Consider the following 18,311-nt stretch of genomic DNA (forward strand, 5'->3'; position numbering starts at 1 on the left):
GACGTGATAGGATGATTTCCTAGCTTGCCGATTTTATTGTTGTTATAGTTATGAGTGATTACGGAATAAAAATAAGCGCCGTTTCCACAGGTCTTTATACCGGGCTTCGCCGCTTCCTGGCCCGCTTCCCTGCCATTAGTGGACCTCATAGGTGCCACAGAGAAAGCTCTATTTGCAGTCACAATTCGTGACCGGATTAACTACCTGTATCTACCTATTTCATTCCACTACTTGCCCTGTAATACAGATTCGTATACCCCATGCCCAACAGGAATACAATTCGCCTCCTACAACATGAATACTCCCGCTGTAAGTACTAGAAATCCATGCACTCCGAAGGAACTGGTTACATTTGACATAGTTCCGCGGGAAGGTGTCTAACGAGATGATCTGTGTACTCTATAGCGAATGGCCTACTTGGCTCGTATCCGTGATAATCAGAGGAGATCACGCGCGCTCAGAAAAGAGTACTTGCAGGAACTAGAGCAATAATATACCTAGGCACAATAACTCGTTATAACTATAGTTTTTAGCTATAATTATAACTATATATAGATTTTAGTTATATAGATATAACTATATACCCTTATAAGTATAGTTATAACTATATATAACTATCTTAGCGTCTTAGCATCTTAGCACAGGAAAAATTTATTAAAACCTTATATATAACTAAATACTCCCTTATCTACCCTATCTCTAACTATTATATTATTAGATAACTTCTCTAGTCCTGCCTCTATATTGTAAAAATTATTAGTACCTATAATACTATTGCATTTTAATGCTTTAATTAAGGTTAAATATATTAGTATACCTAATAACTCCCTTAAATTAAGAGCCTAGTATTAAAAGTAGTCTTTCTATATGAGATATAATTTCTAAACTATATTTTATTAAATAAATGCTGCTAAATATATTCTCTCTCTCTATTTACTCTCTAGAGAATCTTCTCTATTCTCTATATTAATACTAATATTACAGCAAGATATTTTATCTATATTTACCTCTATTATTTCTTAGAATAGTCTATATAATAGCTTTAACTAATAAGCCTATTAAGAGGCTATTATTAGCCTACTTATCTATTATTAGATGCTATTCTTAGCTGTTAAATAGAATAAGATAAAGAATCTTACTCTAGCCTATAACCCTACTATTAAAGATCTTCTTATTACTTTCCGCTATACTGCTATCTGCTATATTGCATTAAACTATAAGCTTTATAAGGGATAGATGTAAGGGTCTGGCCTAGCAGCTTCTGCGACCTAGCGGCACTAATAGTAACTTTTCTCAAAGAGAGAAGAGAGAAAGGGGAAAGAGGTTAGCTCAGCTCCGTAGGGGGCACTTATAGGGCCTAGCTAAGCTTCGGTGGAAACCCGTGGCAGATCCTCGAGCAGCCCTCCCAGCGTACTTGTCTCCTTCTCCTCTTAAGATCTAAGCGCTACGCTTGAATCCATAACAATAGATAAAGAAAGAACTTACTACTAGTATTAGTTCTATATATATATCTATAGACTTATAGATATCTCTATATTAATACTCTCTTCTTACTATCTACGCTTAGTAGGTAGACTGTAAGGGGCAGCTATAAAGAGCTCTACTAGAGTTGCCTAAATGTTATTACTTCTATAGTAGTAAGAAATAGGCTAACTTAATTCTCTAAGTTATTAAAGAGTTTAGCATTTAGTCTAACCTAGAATAGTACAATAGTAATAATGCTACCTTAAATAATACTTACCTTAAGGTAATAGAATTACGCTTGCTCTCTAAGCACTATATTTAATTTAATGCTAAATAATATTACATTTTATGTATTGCCTATACTATTAATGTATCCCTTTAGGCGTTCCTGCTGGCATCTTCACGTAAAGCACTTCTAGCTGCACTAAAAGCCACAACTAATGCTACTAGAGAAGAGCTAATTAAATAATTTTCTAATATTCTTAACGCCTAATAATAGAAATAGCGTAAAGAGTATATGCTATAGAAAGAATCCCAGGAAAGTTAATTAAGAAAGAGGCATGCTTATCGCTGTAATAGCCAGAGTAGCTAGAGTTCTATAGGTAATAAGTACTCTAGCATCTAGTGTGTACCCCCCTTACGCAAGCTGCATAAACTAGCTATCTAGCTTTGCAGTTTATCCCTACATGCAGATATCTAGAATAATAATATTAGCCTTAAGCTTAGTATTAATAATTAAACTTAGTAGTCTTCTTGGTATATAGTTATTAATAAAGCTATTATAAAGCAATTAGAAATTAAAGCTTTTATAACTAACTATAAAGTAGCTCTTAGTAGTATCTATCTTATAGCCTAGAATTAGAATTATCTTAATAAAGCCTATATATTTCTGTAACTATTTGCTTTAGCTACACTTTATGCAGAAGGCAATAAGTTATCTATTTTACAGTTACTACCTCTAATAAACGCTTTTCTTGCCTATTATAAGAGAAATAAAGCCTATTATTTCTAGAAGGACTACTATAACCCCTAAATAGTTTGTGCTATTAAGATAGCCTAGTTTATTCTTAATAAATACTATAATATAACTAAAAAGGCACCTATCTATGCTATAGCTCTTCTTCTTAACCCTTCTTAGAGAGCAGCATATATTTAGAAGAATTAGCTAGCTATATAGGTTAAACCTGCTATTAAATCCGCTAATGCACTGTGGCAGGAGAGTTTTAGCATAAGGTATACCGCTAATAATTAGCGCAATATATTGTTAATAACGCTACTATTAGGGCCTTCTAGAAAGGAGACTGCAGGCAGGGCCCATAATGGACATGCCAAGGGTCGTAGAGTCGACGCGAACGAGGGGACCCAGAGTCGAGTCAGATCTGGGCAAAGTTGACTCGAAGGGGGAAGTTAGGGGAAGCCAACACAGGCGTGGTGGGCCGAAGGACGCAGAATCCATTCAGATAGCAATACCAATGCTCACGAGCACTTGAGGCCGCCGTCGACGTTGGCAACGGAGGGCCAGCGGCAGAAACAGACGCCACAGCACGGTTGGAGAGTCGTGCAATGTGGAGTGGTGCAGTAGTGGCTGGTACGGACTGTGTTTGTCGCTCAAGGGGATGTGATTAGTGAAATTCTGGAAGCCAGAATGGAAGGGCAGTTAGTTGGTTCTAGAATTGTGTCACTGGGCTTTCCTGTGGCTTGGTGGCCTCGGATCGTCAAACTCCTATGTCGCATTGTACAGGGCCAGGTTCAATATCCAATGGCGTTGTCGCTGGCCGCTTTACGAGTTGGTAGCTCAGCGCCTGACTTGTCTCTTGTCACTTGTGTTTGTGCCGGTGTGGGGTAACTGCCGTAGGTGTCGTACCTCTGACGGCTAGGCTCTTGGTCTCGCTTGTGTAAACAGAGACAGAGTCTGCTGCGTGACTTCTCTACTTTGGTAGGTGGCACCAAATCTACAATTGCCTTGTTCTACGTACTAACTACGCGCCAACTTCTCCATTCATGGCGTTGGCTTGTAGTGAGTCAACACCCGATCCGTTGGTTATGCACGTGCTTCCCCGACTGACCCACTTTTTCATTTTGTTGTGACGGAGCATCGACGGAAGACGAGTCAGCGGTGCTATTCTCAACGCAAGCAGACTGTTGACAGACGGACTCGGCAAAAGGACAGAAAAAAATATTATGCTAAACCTATCTGTGATAGCATTGTAATTTAGCTGGTGCACACATGCATGTCATATGCTTCACGCTGCGAGGCGGGATTTATTTACCCGCTCAACGGCTTTATATAAGTCGCCTTCTTTGCGGCACAAAGACTCACGTACTCCAGGGAGCCTTTTGTGTCTAGTTATTTCAGTATACCAGTACGCTATCTTACCAGTCGTTATGCAAGAACAATTCGTGGAGCTTCGCCAAATGCTTGGTGGGCGATCAGTGGCCCAATTTGGGCGCCTCCCGCAAGCAGAGCGCAACGCACTATTCCGGCATCATCTAGTACATAATCACATCATTGTCAGTGAGGCAGAAGACGATGATGGCTGTGACCCACGAATCGCTTCTGGATTTCTTCTGCGGCAACATCGCTTTATGGGCAACGACGAGACGGGGAAGCAGCTTGTGAAGGACGCCAATGGGATATACTACGGCGAGAACCGTTTCCTTGTCCGCCTGCACTGGCTTTGCGAGTTTATGTCTGAACGCCTAGAGGGTGAAGAAACTGACGCCCCCATCGCTCCACTAGTTGGCAACATTATTGTTGAAGTTGACCTACACGACAATAAACACGAACGCCTCAAGTACGACTCCGACGGTGAAAGTGATTGCGACGGCATTGCGAATGGAGGTGAAAGTAGCCGGTTAGCAGCATGGACAGTTAATCGACTACGTGATCTTTTTCTCTTCACCAAAGCAACTTCCATCACACTCAGGTTGCAGGGAGGTGGTATGCCAGACGGGAGCGACTTAGCGACGCATCAAACAATCAAAGACATCGCAGAAGTTGTTAAGGAACTTATTGGCAGCTTTGGAAATCGTTTTGAGATTGGAAAGATGCTTGACAGCGGTGACAGGCCTTACCAAAGCCTGCGGGATTACTGGATGCGACCAACGGAGCAGGCAAGAATAAACGTGAGCATTGGATGCGCGTCGTTCAAAGAGATGATGCAAATCGAGATAGAGGAATGGACACACAACGTGCCTTCTAATTAAACAGAGAACATTTCACACATGTCAAAACGACGTAGCCTTCCGTGTTGCAGTGATGGTGGCTGCCACATCGCTCCAAGACGATTTGATGCCGCACTTGAAATGGCGCAACTCGCACAAGAAGACACCTAAGAACCGATTACTTACGAAACCTCCCTCGACCCTGACAAGATAAAGACAGAACTCAGATGTCCTTTGTTGCCCCGCCTCAAAGCTGCTTCCTGTACAGAACACCATGTAATTAACTTTCCTTGACCGTAAAAGTCTTGTTTGGACTACTAAGTCGTTCTGTTTCCTCCGTCACATCACCGTGCACCATCCTTTTCCCTCCCTCTCCTTCTTGGCACTCAGAGCAACTCGCGCTGCCTCATTACAGAGCCATGTCGACACCACTGTTTTTCAAAGCTGAGCATTCGAGCTACCGCGAGGCTCCTATTCGCTTGGCCACTTCCAATCCCTGGTTGTGCTCGAATAGAGGTCCCTTGGGGTACTCGAGGTTGGCGTTGTCTTCGGCTGACGCGGTGGCGGGCGGTGCTCCCTCGCCATCCTCCTTGTCACCGCCGCCTTTGCGAAGCTCGCCCCTGAGCGCGGCCAAAACTAACATGACGCCAGGGCAGTTGTTGGCGATCTTTTTAACACATTTAGACTCGACGTTTTCAAGGGAGTCTTTGCTGTCGACCAAGTAGCAGACCATGATGAGGTCGGTGTCATCTGTTTCTGCGCATTTAATTCTCTGCTTGTCAAGTCGGCGTATTCTGAACCGTAAGATAGCGATGGCAATCGATCGAACTCTTCTTGACCAGCGGTGTCCGATAGCGAAAGCTCAATATGTACGCCATCCACAAAAGATGTCTGCCCACAATCGTCAGCACGCGATAGCCTCCGACAGCCGCGTATCATCCTGCAGCTTGTGAACAGGGTCTTCAAGCATTATACCGTGGATGCAACTTTCAAAAACAGTGGATTTGTATACAGTCGGGAAGTAAATGCACATGTCAATAGAGGTCGACATCGACTTTTCCGCAAATGCAGAGGCAGCATTGCAGCACTGCCAGGTCGGATGCTTACCCTCTTGTGAAGACGTTGAAGAGACGTTTTGCCACAGGCACCGTCACCTAGGAACAGAAGAAACGATGCAACCACGCCCGGCGAATGACGAATTAAATGACTGGTGCCATGAAGGGAGCGCTATTGGGCTCATAACTGTGTGATCACATGAGATCAAGCATTCCTACGCTGAAGGCGGCAATCGTATTAAGTAAGAATTATCTAAGGAGCAAGAACTCCCGTGTAGCTCTCTATACACAAATGAAACTTTTTGCCAGTTGAGGTAGTAGCAGCTACCTACCAGGCCACTGCTGTGGTTGATATCCATTTCTCAGTTTTCCCATGAGTTGCAATTCAGGATAGTCCTAATATGCTACAAAATTGCCTTCCTACATCCTTTAGTATGAAAATACACACTGCAGCCAGAGACAGGCGAACAGCTTGGCTGTGGCCTCGATGCCTTAATCGCAGTTTTGCTTCTGGATTCCACCGGCGTTTATCGATTCTTGAGTCAACAATGATTGTGCGTCGATATTCAATTGTCGCTCACTGGGCGATGTAGACTTCCCTCCCGTTATCCTTGTCGTAGAGTCATTTGCAGATGTAGTATTGCGTTGAAGTTCAAACTCGTCCCTTACTCCACCGTGGATATAATGATCTTCATGCTGGGGCTGTATTTTGTCCCTGGCGGCCTGTTTATGCGGGTTGCCGTCACGCACGCTATGCGTGATGTAGGTGCCGGCTCGGAATGTGGCAATCTCGATCAAGCGATTAAGCACGCTGAACTCAATCTTGAGCTTCAAGCCATAGGCAAAGCCCTTATAACTTGTCTGGAAGTCAAACATGTTTGCATACTCTAGGCCCAGGATGGTGGCGTCGAGTAAGATAACAACGACGTTAACGTATAGAAGGTGCTTGATTGTGTTGTGATTTGTGTTGCCTCTCGCGATAACTGCGTTCCGCAGAAAGTTGGCTGTTGCTTGAATATATAGACCTGATATTATAAGTTCTTGGAGGAAAAATATGGTAACCTGAATTTTTTCATAAATAGAGAATGCTGATAGAAATAGACCCGGGATATTTGAGTTGGCGCCATAGTACATGACGGTAATAGGAACATGACAGATAATAGCGTTAACAATAATCATAACAAGAATAGCCCGAAGCCAGGTTTGATTCTTAAGGACAAGATGCAAGCGAGAGTAGAGAACAACGGACTGCCCTGTCACCATAGCATACCAACCAATAAGGGAGATTGTGCCGTAGAAAAAACCGTTGGTGACTATCTGGAAGTACTTGAGTGTGAAACCGATCCCGTGTAGTAGTGTGCCCCAGTTAGCGATAATAAAGCTCCAGAAATAAAGCCCATTGCGTTTCTTGAATGTGGCGAATATAATGATGCTGAGTTCCAGAAAGTTATACGCGGTAAGTGCCATAAAGCAAGCGAAGGCAATTGCAGTAGGGCCGGTGACTGCAGGGCCCTTTGCCAGGCCAGTATCAACTACAGCCATCGTCAAGGTACTATTCTTGAGAATACGGCTGATAGTACCTGTGGAAAAAAGGAAAGGGGATAGAATTGAAGGAAAGAGGTTTTGATTTTAAGAATACTTGGCCAAGGTCAGCACGATGATCTATTTTATATAACTGAAGACATCCAAAAAAAAGGGGATAGTACGATGTTATGAGTATACAGAACGGGAAAACAAAGGCGGGCCATTTTTTTTGGCGCTAATACGTAGAGGTTACGCCGTCTAAACAATCGATAGGTCCTCATCCTGATGTCCAAGTAGCATTCGTTGGCGTTGAGGCGTTGAGGCGTTGAGGTCGAATGTCATAGTCACGCTCATTGACTTCGTAGCGTGAGAGACGACTCGCGGGAAATGAAGAGCAAGGGAGCCAGAACTAATCCAACCGATGTAGCCGGTAGCTGCTAATAGGTTGCGCAGCAATGCTCCGTGACTGACAAGTATTCTTTGCAGTCTTGTCTCAAGAGGATCTCATGGCTTTTATCAACATTTCTCCTAACCCTTGTTAATTCTAGCCGAAGTTAAAGGCAAAGTCCCTGTTTTTGTGACATCAGTTCTCCCGGGATCTTCCTCATGAGAACAAGCACGATGGCCATTGGAATATTGACTTACACCAAGCAGCCCAGATCCTCATAATGCAACCAGCGCGACGTACGGCAACGACGGCAAGAGCCTGATGGTGTTGCCGTACTAGAAAATCTGGCCCTGCAAGGCTGAAGATCCATTTTCTTCATGGCTTTACCTGTGGCGTGAAAGTGGACACTGGCTAGTTATCCAAATTATCAATGGAGAATTTCTCAGTTCTCAGCAGTGCATCACTTGGCGGTGCTGTGGCTTGGTATCTTCCCGCCACCTGCCGGCCTCAGCTGCCCATGTCCCATGTCCCATCAAGGACAGTTCAGTAACTTACCTACTTATCCAATAGCACTACAATACGGCGCTTCGGGGGCCGGCACTTGACACAATGGGCTTGTCTGTGCGCCGGAACATTAGTCAATAGTGGGCCAATACGTTCACAGATCGCTCGATTCTCATGCAGCCCCACACCGCAGTGACTCTGTCAAAATTAGGCCAATCACAAGCCACAGCCCCAATCCGCATGCAAGGCGGACAACCCCCCAGCAATGATTCCAATGCTTGCAATCAAAAGAACCTTACAATGCAATTGCATTGGAAAGGATTACACGTCAAAACTCTCCGTGTAGTACGGCATGCATTAAGAGGAGTTAGACTAGAGCGTGCCAGGAGGCTAGTGACTATGTACTTGGAATAATGAGAGATACCTGCTCTGAGACCAACGGTGCGCCAACAAGCTAACGACGATGCATTCTACCTGTGCAACTACATGTGCGAATGCTCTTACCCGATATAAATCTTCCCTCAAAGGGAATAAATCTTTCGACGGCATCATCCGCGATTACGCACAAGCAAGAACTGTCACCTTTCCAGGCCATGATTCTGACGACCATGCTCACGAATTGTTAGACTTGAACCTTATCGCGCTATCAACCCAATGCAGAGACGACCTCTAGTTTTGCGATCTTCTTGCTGTATCTGCCCTTCCACATTATTCTAATTATAAAGAGCTTATCTCTTAGTAATAGTTATGCTACTGCCTTAACGTAAACGTGTTTTTTTAACTCTATTGTCAACGAGAGCAGCTCAAACCTCCCTTTCCCTCTGTCCTGACCAATTCAATCCGTCTTTTGACTAATCTGCTGCGACCTCAGTATCAGAAAAATCCCTCAAATTGGTCTATAAAAGAAGGTCATTTTCCTTCCTTCCTTCAGATAGTCAGTCAAGTAGAAATCATTTAATTTAGTCTTTTGTTGCCCACAATCTCTCAAATTTGTAGCTATCTAGCGATATCTATACTGCATGCTTAGTAGTATATTAGCTGCTTAAAGTTGGTTAACCTTCGCCTTTAAGAGAGCTATCTTGTGTATTATTTTGCACGTGCTCTTTGCAAATTAATCTATAGCGTCTAAAATTAATATTAGTAAGCTTTTCTAATAGTAACTAATTTATCTTTTAATATAATTAGTCTGTAAAGTTGCCTTAGTTAGATTATTTAGGGTCTTTAAAGTCTATAGGTTTAGTAGCTTAAGTGTAGCTTTAACTAGTATTAGAGTCTATAGCCTTATATTTAGACTAATAAGATACTATTTAGATTAAATAGAATAAGTTCTATACTTTTAAAAGCTTCTTAGATATTTTCTTTAGTTATTATAGCTTTAAAGGTAGTATAAAATATAGGAAAAAAGTTAGCTTATATAATATATATAATATATACTCTTATAAGTTCTTTAATTTCTTTACTATATACTTTCTTTAGTAGCCTAAAATAGCTAATATCTAATAGCTAAAGAATATAGAATAAATAAGATAGTATATAAAGCATAATAATCTTATAGTCTTTATAGAAGATCTTAAATTTAGTTAAGTAGTAACTTTTATATCTATCTAGGATAAGAAGTTAATATATACTATAACTTTTAGGTTTAATATGCTTTTTAAAGTGCTAGATCTAATCTATAGCTTTCTTATTTATAGTCTAGCTATTATAAGTTATAGAGATAACCTAATTCTTTAGTAGTATACTATCTTTATACTAATTTCTAAGGTAAAACTACTTTATAGCTATAATAAATAGCAGGATAGCTTTACCTTAGAAATTAATAGACTAGAGTATTAAAACCTATTTTCTATTATCTAGTTAAGCTAAAGTTAATTTACTATATCTATTTAAGCTTATAATAACTATAGTAGTTAAGATTATACCTATTATAAAGCTAGTCTTATTAAAGTTATAGAAGTTCTTATCTTATATGCTATATTTTATAATAGTATTATATATAAGCTTAAACTAAAGCTTAATTATCTTTAGATCTTTATATAAGGCTCTCTAATAGTTATATCTGTATATAAAATATATAGTAAGCTCTTTATAGTGCTTAATAAAGTTTAAAGCCTATTATAGTCCTATAAGAGCTATATTGTATTTAGCTAGTAGTTAATTTGCTATATCTTATATACTAGTAAGCTAAAAAGGAAAAGATCGCGCATCTAGGTTAAGAATATACTAAATAATTATTAATTTCTCTAGATCTATTAGTTTTTATAAGTTAGGCATAGTATTACGTCTTAATTATATACTATTACGTTATTATAGGAGTATATTTTAAGGGATATTATAGGTCTCTATAGCAGACTAAATGCTTAAATTTGGATTTTGCTTAAGAGCTTTAATAGCTAGTAGTAAGCAACCTTTATTTAATATAGAATCTATGATTTTTGGTAAAGATATTTTAATGTAAGAAGGTAGATTGCTATTTTGGGTTAAAGTAGCCCACTTGTTATGTTAGCCTACTCGTTATGCACTCACGTTAGTAAGAAAATATAAATACAATATAATACAAAAAAAATACAATATAAATATAAGTAACCCTTAAAAATACAATAAATACAATACAAGCAATGCTCTAAACAGGTACGTAAGTTTACATCTAGCCGCAACAGAACACTTTCCGGATCTAAGGGAATTAGCCTAGCACCTTAAAATTCTCCCTTAATATTCTTTTCTGTTATTACAGTAAAATGCGGTAAAAAAATGCGAGTAGAAAGTCTATCTTTATAATGTGTGTAATTTAGGCTCTGATTAATCCTTTAATTTCCCGCCTATAAGCCTTCTTTAGCGGCCTAAAATAACTAATATCTAGTAGCTAAAGGATATAAGATAAATATAGCAGCATGCAGAGAGTAATAATTTTATAGTTCTTATAAAATAGCTTAAATTTAGTGGAGTAATAGCTTTTATGCTTATCCACTATTAGAAGATAATATATGCTATATATTTGCGCTCTAGTATGCGTTTTAAAGTGTTAGATCTATTTTACACCTTTCTTATTTATAGTCTAGCTATTATTAGTTATAGTGATAACCTAGTCGGGTAGTAGAGGGCTATCTTTATACCAGTTAGTTAGATAATGCTTTCCTGCAATAATAATAAATGGCAAAATCGCTCAGCCTTGAGAATTAATGCCCTAAATTTTAGTAACCTATTTCCTATTTTCTGGCTGGGATAACTTTGGTCTTCCACGTCTGTCTAAGCTTATAATAACCATGGTAGTTAAGATTATACCTATCATAAAGCTAGTCTTATTAAAGTTATACATATCTTTATCCTAAATACCGTGTTTGTAATAGTATCGCGTACAAGCTAAAACTAGTTCTAAATTACACTTAGATCTTCGCATAGTGCTCTCTAATAGTTGTATCTACGTGAAAAATACATCTTTAGCTCTTTATAACGCTTAATAAAGTTTAAAGCCTAGTTTACTCCCACAGCAGCGCGTCACGATCTACAAGCAGCCGATTAGCTATATCTTTTATACTACTAAGCCTAGAAGGAAATAATCGCGCATCTAGGTCTAGCACATGCTAGATAATTATGGATTCCTCTAGATATATTAGTTTCCGATAATTAGGCGTAGTATCTTGTCTTAACTGGATATGGTTAAGTTATCGCTTAAGCGTTTTTCGAGAGACACTATAGATCCTTGCAGTAGCTCTAATACTTAATCCTAGATTATAATCAATGGCTTAAACGGCCAGCATTAACTGACCCTTATTGGATCTAGATTCCATTATTTTTGGTGGAGATATTGACATTAGGACATCGAGGTAGGCAGAAGTAGGCCACTCGCTTGTGGACTACGTTATTTGTAGCGGTCTAAGTGAGTATATTAACAACTGGCTAGTCGACTATAAACAAGTATCTAAAGCTAAGGAAGAAGGGAAAAGTAGACTAGAAAAGAAAGAGCTCACAGAGCTCTTATAGGGTCGTGAGCTTGCTTCTGCTAATCTCGCTTATTGCCGGGGGTTACTAGTAACAAGACTACAGACAAAGGCGAGACCGCAAGCCAAGCCACCATCTGCCACAGCCCGTTACACTAGCGGCACCTACTAGCGTGGTACATAGGGTCAGGGGGCACTGGGGATTTTAAAACCTGTGCAAAGCCCCTACTGCTTTAGGGAAAACGTTGCTTTTATGACCAGTTTATGTGTTAAAACAAACAAACCAAATTTTGGTCGATTTCGTGGATCGGGGCATAAATACGGCTGAAATTATGCGATAGCAGCAGGTGGTGGCGGCGCACTGTGCGATACATCACTCTTCACGCCACCTTATTGGTAGTGTGGCTATTTTGGTGGTAAGCACCATCTCTGGATGGGGCGAGTCGTGCGAGGGCAATAGATTGAGCCTCTTCAAGCCCCTTGTGGTCATTCGGCAGGGTTTCTCCAAGAAAACTCGTCGATAGATGGCTTAACATAGTCCGTGCTTAAGTTGTAGGCGTCAAATAGGCGAACGGGCCCCGTCACTCTGGACGGGATCCCGTCTTATAAAACAATAGGTTCTGTTCCTATAAGCATTTTGAAGAACCCGACGTCTTTGCTATCAAAACTACCACTTGAAAGTTTATCACACTATGGCCAGTATGGCATCAAAGGAAACTGCAACACCATTGTACTTTGAAGAAAGCCATGCTATTATTAGTACTATCGGTCTTGTTTGGGTTCTTCTGGGCATTACGATCGCTAGCATTAAGGGAAGGCTTTCTGCTGTCCTCCTTGTGCCAATTATCGTCTCCGCTGCATGTGCTCTAGCTAATGGTTTGCGTTATATTGCCTATTTTGGCGAACGCTCTCTCGTTACTACCACTATTGCTGACTTGTTCGCGGAATTCTTTTATCTAGTAAGTGCGACCACCTGTCTTCTATTCCCGTCTCTATCTCCTCTCTGCCCTAACGCTACTCTACGTTTAACTGCCTAGCTAGTCACTAACGTAACGGTCCCCTTGGCCTACTTTAACAGATTCAAGAAACTGGACTCCCCTTCTATGGCTATTTAATTCTATACTATATTTTACATGGCAGAGACCGCGCAATCTTCCTAACCCTCTTCTGGGTGCTAATGCTTGTTGTTATCGTTATTCGGGTCTTTGTCATTATAAACTTAGGGCTCTTTTCTCTTACACACTATATCTCGCTACGCCGATTCCAGACCATTACTAGATCGCTAATGCCCATTGTCTTTGTGGCTGTCGCGTTAATCGAATGTATAACCGCCGTGTTCTTGCTAAGGACACTCCGCTTAGCGCTCCTAGCATCAGGAAAAAGCCCCCTAAAGGGCGGTAGACTGGTCCGCTATCTTATGAGCAGCACTGAGATCCGCGTCGCATCGCTAGCTCTTATTGGCATTGCGCGCACGGCGACATACTTGTCCCAAGGACACGAACTTACTGGAGGTACAAATACGGTAGCTATCCAGGTTGATATGTTTATAATCGTGCTACAAGCTCTATTCCCAATCACTATGTTGTAAGTTTGCCCTCGCATTGTTGACAATGACTAAATCTGCTAACGGAAGCACTATCTAATAGCATCGATATTATCACCTCACACTACATACGAGCCCTTGAGAGCCGCGCGAGAAGCTACCCACTTAGTTCTGTAACGGGAGAAGGCGCCAGTGCAGTGTGGCAAGCAACCCGACAGACCTAGGCCGGCTCCTGATGTTAGGCAATTCGCTGTTTACAAGATTCAATCATAGATAGACAGTCGAATTCATATATGTGTTCTTTTTTCGTTCTTTTCAAGATAATTCTCATAATTCTTATTCAATACAATTGGCACTTTCGTTACTGTCATACTCGATCTCATGTGACCCAGAGTTGTGTGACAGAGACCCATTTCATCACGACCAACAAAGCCAGATCTATCGCCGTCAGCCAATCAACCAGTGACCAGAAAGGCTTTTCGTGCCGCACATTTACCATTTTTGCTTGCCAAACTAACCCATACCCGATCTGAAATGCTCCTCTGGCAAAACCTCCTTTATCACATCCTATAAGACATCGGCACAAGGTCAATTTTGGCACTTTCACAAGGGTGCTACATGAGGCCAGTACTAGCTCCTCAAGGGACCAAAAACCGCTCTATGTGCCTCAGTCAATTAACTTAACCTAGAAAAGTCATTTGTGGCCACACACAACACCACTTGCGCGCAACCTAAATTTTCACTCACAGACAACTATAGGGATATTTTATTCTTCTAAGCAATATTTGCTACTTGTTAGATCCCTTTTGTATAATAAAGAAACATTCGTGGTGTGGGTATTAAACGGTGTCACCTTACTCTACGATAAGCACTGCAAAATAGCTTTATTATGCTAGGTTAAGCCCTAAGATAATTACTATCTTAATTGCCTCGCCTAGAGCCTTAATACCACATAATAGGAAAAAATCCCTATATTAGGCCTCATAATAGGATTTATTGTACCCAGCACTGTAATAGTAGTAGATAAAGCTAGGTAGCAGCAATAGGGTACGTTGTATTCAAGACTAAGGCTTGCCCTCACCCATCTAGATGTGTGAGGCGCTAGCTAAATACCAGCGATATTGTGCCGACACGTAAGTGGTAATAGACTTGGGGTGTTACGATTTAGTTCACAAGACAGCTGCAGGCTGCGGCCCCGACGTTATAACCAACTCCAAATCGGCCCCTTTAACTCGGAAAGCATGGATTTTGATAAAATTTCGACCATTCATCCCACGTCCGTGGTACCTTGACGAAGTTGGTAATCCAGGGTTGGATCTTCCAACTGCACGGAGCAGACAACGTTCCCGCATCTTTCAAAGGGTCAAGGCGTCCTCTGAGGAGCTTCGCAAGTTTGGAATCCCTTACGGTCCGCAATGTGTTCTTCTTGGATTTTCAGGAAGTAAAAGAGATCATTTAGGCAGTATCCTGCCTCCTAACCTCAAACCCATCAGCCTCCTAACGAGATGCTTGGTTTACCATCAACTTGGCAGTATGAATGGTTGTGATGGACTTCCTCGAGAACGACAAGGAATCAAGTGGTAGGACAAACAACTTTTTAAATCAGGATCACTGTGAGCGATGCCAGATGGTGTTTACAAAGTTGGACTCGTACACATACAACTTGCAGCCGGAGACTTGGGGTAGCATCAAGTCTACTTCTGCAGGAGAAAGCACCATCTCAGCCTGGCACTGAGAGCAATTTGGACCGGCAGGAATAGCAGTAGCCTGATTAGCCCTTGCTGCAACGAATTCCCAGTCCAACCCTGTGGGTGGCTTGGAATCATGTTGCACGACATGGCCAAAACTTCTGGCAAGGATGCCGACCGTTGTCTGACGCTTAGGTAGGGGCTGCATTTGCTATTCGTCCTCGTCACCCTTGGCCAGAATTGAAGCAGTGCGTGGAAAACGGCGGAGAAACTATTTAAGTATTCCATCTGATGGGTTTAGTCATGGAATCCCTCACACTTTTCCTGTGTCCGCAATCATGTCGAACCCACACGACTGCACCGTCGGCTGGGTATGTGCTATAGCAACCGAGTATGTTGCCGCACAGGAAGTACTGGACGATGAGCACGAACTGCCAGAATTTATTTCAGCAAATGATACAAACGACTACACGCTAGGGAGGCTCGGAAAGCATAACGTGGTCATCGCTGTGCTGCCAGACGGAGAGTATGGAATATCCTCTGCCGCCAGTGTGTCGACGCACCTGCTGCGCAATTTTCCCAATATCAAGATAGGTCTAATGGTTGGTATCGGTGGTGGTGTACCAAGTCTGAAGCGCGATATCCGTCTAGGTGATGTTGTGGTTAGCGCACCTCGAGACGGTGAAGGTGGTGTGTTTGAGTTTGACTTTGGTAAATCGATCCAGGGCCAGGCATTTCATTACACACGATTTTTAAACCAGCCTCCAATAGTCCTGCGAACTGCATTAGCAGGAATTCAAGCTCAGCACAAGAGAAAGGGAAATAAGCTCCAGGAAATTGTCAACAATGTCCTGGAAAAGAACCCAAGGTTAAAAGAGGAATACCAGCGCCCAACGCCAGAAACTGATCGCCTCTTTAAAGCCGACATTATACATGGCGAAGGAAATTGCATAGAACCCTGTGCTCTTACACTGTCAAATTTAGTGCCAAGACGCATCAGGACACATGCCGAGGATAATCCTGTAATTTATTACGGCTTAATTGCGTCCACAAACCAGTTGATGACGGACGCCGCTCTTCGGGACAAGCTTGCCAGTGAGAAGGATGTTTTATGTTTCGAGATGGAAGCTGCAGGATTGGTCAACCCATTTCCATGCCTTGTTATTCGCGGGATATGTGACTATTCGGATTCTCATAAGAACGATGATTGGCAGGGCTATGCAGCTATGGTAGCTGCAGCATATGCGAAAGAGCTTCTCATTCGCATAAGCCCGGATCGGATTGTAAAGGAGAAGAAGCTGGCAAGTATCGTGTTTGGTAATTATATTCCCTTGAGCTTGGACAAAAGATGGAGGCTAATTCGCTCCATGTAGATCTCCACGAGTTGGCCAAGGAGCACATGATTGTTGCAAAACAGAGCCGGGACTACGTGAAGCAGACACTCGAAAAGGCAACAGAGCAGCTGCAAGCTCAGACAACTTATGCTAAAGAGAGACTTTCTGAAAAAGAAGAAAAGCTCCATCAGCGCTTCCTCCTCACAACTAGCGCAAGTTGCACTACATACGAGTGGTACAAGGAGAGGATCGCAGAAAGGGTTAAAGAAACCTGCATGTGGTTTCTCGAGCATCCGCATTTCCAGGAGTGGTTAAAGAGCGATTCCGGCCCTCCTGTGGTAACTGCAGACCCTGGCTGTGGAAAATCAGTATTAGCCAAGTACCTAATCGACCAGGGCTTGCCGACATCATCAAATACAACCATCTGCTACTTCTTTTTCAAGGATCAAGATCAAAACACTGTTCGACAAGCCTTATGCGCCTTGATTCACCAATTATTCTCTCAGAACCCGTCCTTGATTCGACATGCCATGTCATACTACCGTGAGAGTGGAGATTGGTGACGTCAACGGCTTTATTGTGAAAAATCTTAGAAAAGGCTATAAATGATCCTCAGGCAAGAACCTATCATTATAGTCCTTGACGCCCTGGATGAGTGTGCTGGATCGGAGTTTCGGGACTTGATGAAGGATCTAATATCCCGCTTTCTCGACACAGAACCAGGTCACATCAAGCTCAAATTCCTTTTTACATGCCGCCCTTACCAATATGTCATGTCTCGGTTTCGTGTTTTGCAAAAGGCTCTCCCCAAGATTCATATATCTGGTGAAGAGGAGTCAGAAACGATTAGCCAAGAGGTGAACCGTGTTATTACCTATAGAGTAAAACGCTTAGCTGCTGACCTCTCGCCTGACCTTCGAAGCCGTCTAACCAAAACCCTAAAGGAAATGAAGCATCGTACATACCTCTGGGTCTACCTAGTATTTGACTACCTGGAAAATGAGGTGCCTATAATGACTCGCTCCGGAGTTGAGGCAGCTATTGCGACCCTTCCTGGCAGTGTTAGTGAGGCATATGAGCAGATTTTAAACAGGTCGAAGAATCACCCAGTTGTCCGCAAGGTATTGCAAATCATCTTGGCTGCAAATAAACCGCTCACCCTCTCAGAGATGAATATTGTTGCGCACATGGACTGTTCTATAAAGACCCTGTATGATCTCGAGCTGGAGAGCGAGAAAGACTTTGAAAAGCCTCGCAGATCTTGGTGTGGCTTGTCTATTACAATTCACCATGACAGGCTTTATTTTCTCCATTAAACTGCTCGCGAGTTTCTCCTTGCAGATGCAGAATTTTCTGCAAGTCCATTAAGCCTCCAATGGCACAAATCTATTTCGCTTAGAGAAGCACACGCAACACTTTCCGAAGTTTGCGTGCGTTTTTTGAATGCGCTTGATCCAGACCCTTGGGTAGATGCGAATGCATATGGCGCCGAGAACTGTTTAAACAGCGATCGATTCTTGCATTACTCGGCAAAGAACTGGGTAACTCACTTTCGCGAGGCCGGTTTTGTCAAAGACGCTACTATAACATCCTCGGCATTAAAACTCTGTGATCCAAACTTGAGCTGCTTCTTGTTATGGTTTCACATATACTTCGTGACCATGTTCGAAACACAGCTCAATGGGTTCAAGGGTTCCACGTCTCTTCT

General features: G+C 42.1%; 4 protein-coding genes across 4 annotated transcripts; 2 read left to right on the top strand and 2 right to left on the bottom strand.

Moving 5' to 3' along the window:
* Nucleotides 1-3,849: 3,849 nt before the first annotated feature.
* On the top strand, nucleotides 3,850-4,671 carry VFPPC_06908 (hypothetical protein; the record flags this gene model as incomplete). Its single annotated transcript, XM_018285861.1, has 1 exon — nucleotides 3,850-4,671. The coding sequence occupies one exon, from the start codon at nucleotides 3,850-3,852 to the stop codon at nucleotides 4,669-4,671; it is 822 nt and encodes a 273-aa protein (XP_018140172.1).
* Nucleotides 4,672-5,038: 367 nt separating this feature from the next.
* Nucleotides 5,039-5,362, bottom strand: VFPPC_16661 (hypothetical protein; the record flags this gene model as incomplete). The annotated part of the gene is made up of 2 exons (XM_022429032.1): nucleotides 5,039-5,060; nucleotides 5,091-5,362. 2 exons carry the CDS (start codon nucleotides 5,360-5,362, stop codon nucleotides 5,039-5,041), a joined length of 294 nt encoding a protein of 97 aa, XP_022284181.1.
* An 814-nt stretch (nucleotides 5,363-6,176) lies between these two features.
* On the bottom strand, nucleotides 6,177-7,226 carry VFPPC_06909 (hypothetical protein; the record flags this gene model as incomplete). The annotated part of the gene is made up of 1 exon (XM_018285862.1): nucleotides 6,177-7,226. One exon carries the CDS (start codon nucleotides 7,224-7,226, stop codon nucleotides 6,177-6,179), a length of 1,050 nt encoding a protein of 349 aa, XP_018140170.1.
* A 5,504-nt stretch (nucleotides 7,227-12,730) lies between these two features.
* VFPPC_16660 (hypothetical protein) lies at nucleotides 12,731-13,805 on the top strand (the record flags this gene model as incomplete). The annotated part of the gene is made up of 3 exons (XM_018294413.1): nucleotides 12,731-12,997; nucleotides 13,117-13,622; nucleotides 13,685-13,805. The coding sequence occupies 3 exons, from the start codon at nucleotides 12,731-12,733 to the stop codon at nucleotides 13,803-13,805; spliced, it is 894 nt and encodes a 297-aa protein (XP_018140169.1).
* Between the last annotated feature and the right edge of the window lie 4,506 nt (nucleotides 13,806-18,311).

Source organism: Pochonia chlamydosporia, chromosome 7, assembly GCF_001653235.2.
Source record: "Pochonia chlamydosporia 170 chromosome 7, whole genome shotgun sequence".
Taxonomy (NCBI): Eukaryota; Fungi; Ascomycota; class Sordariomycetes; order Hypocreales; family Clavicipitaceae; genus Pochonia; species Pochonia chlamydosporia.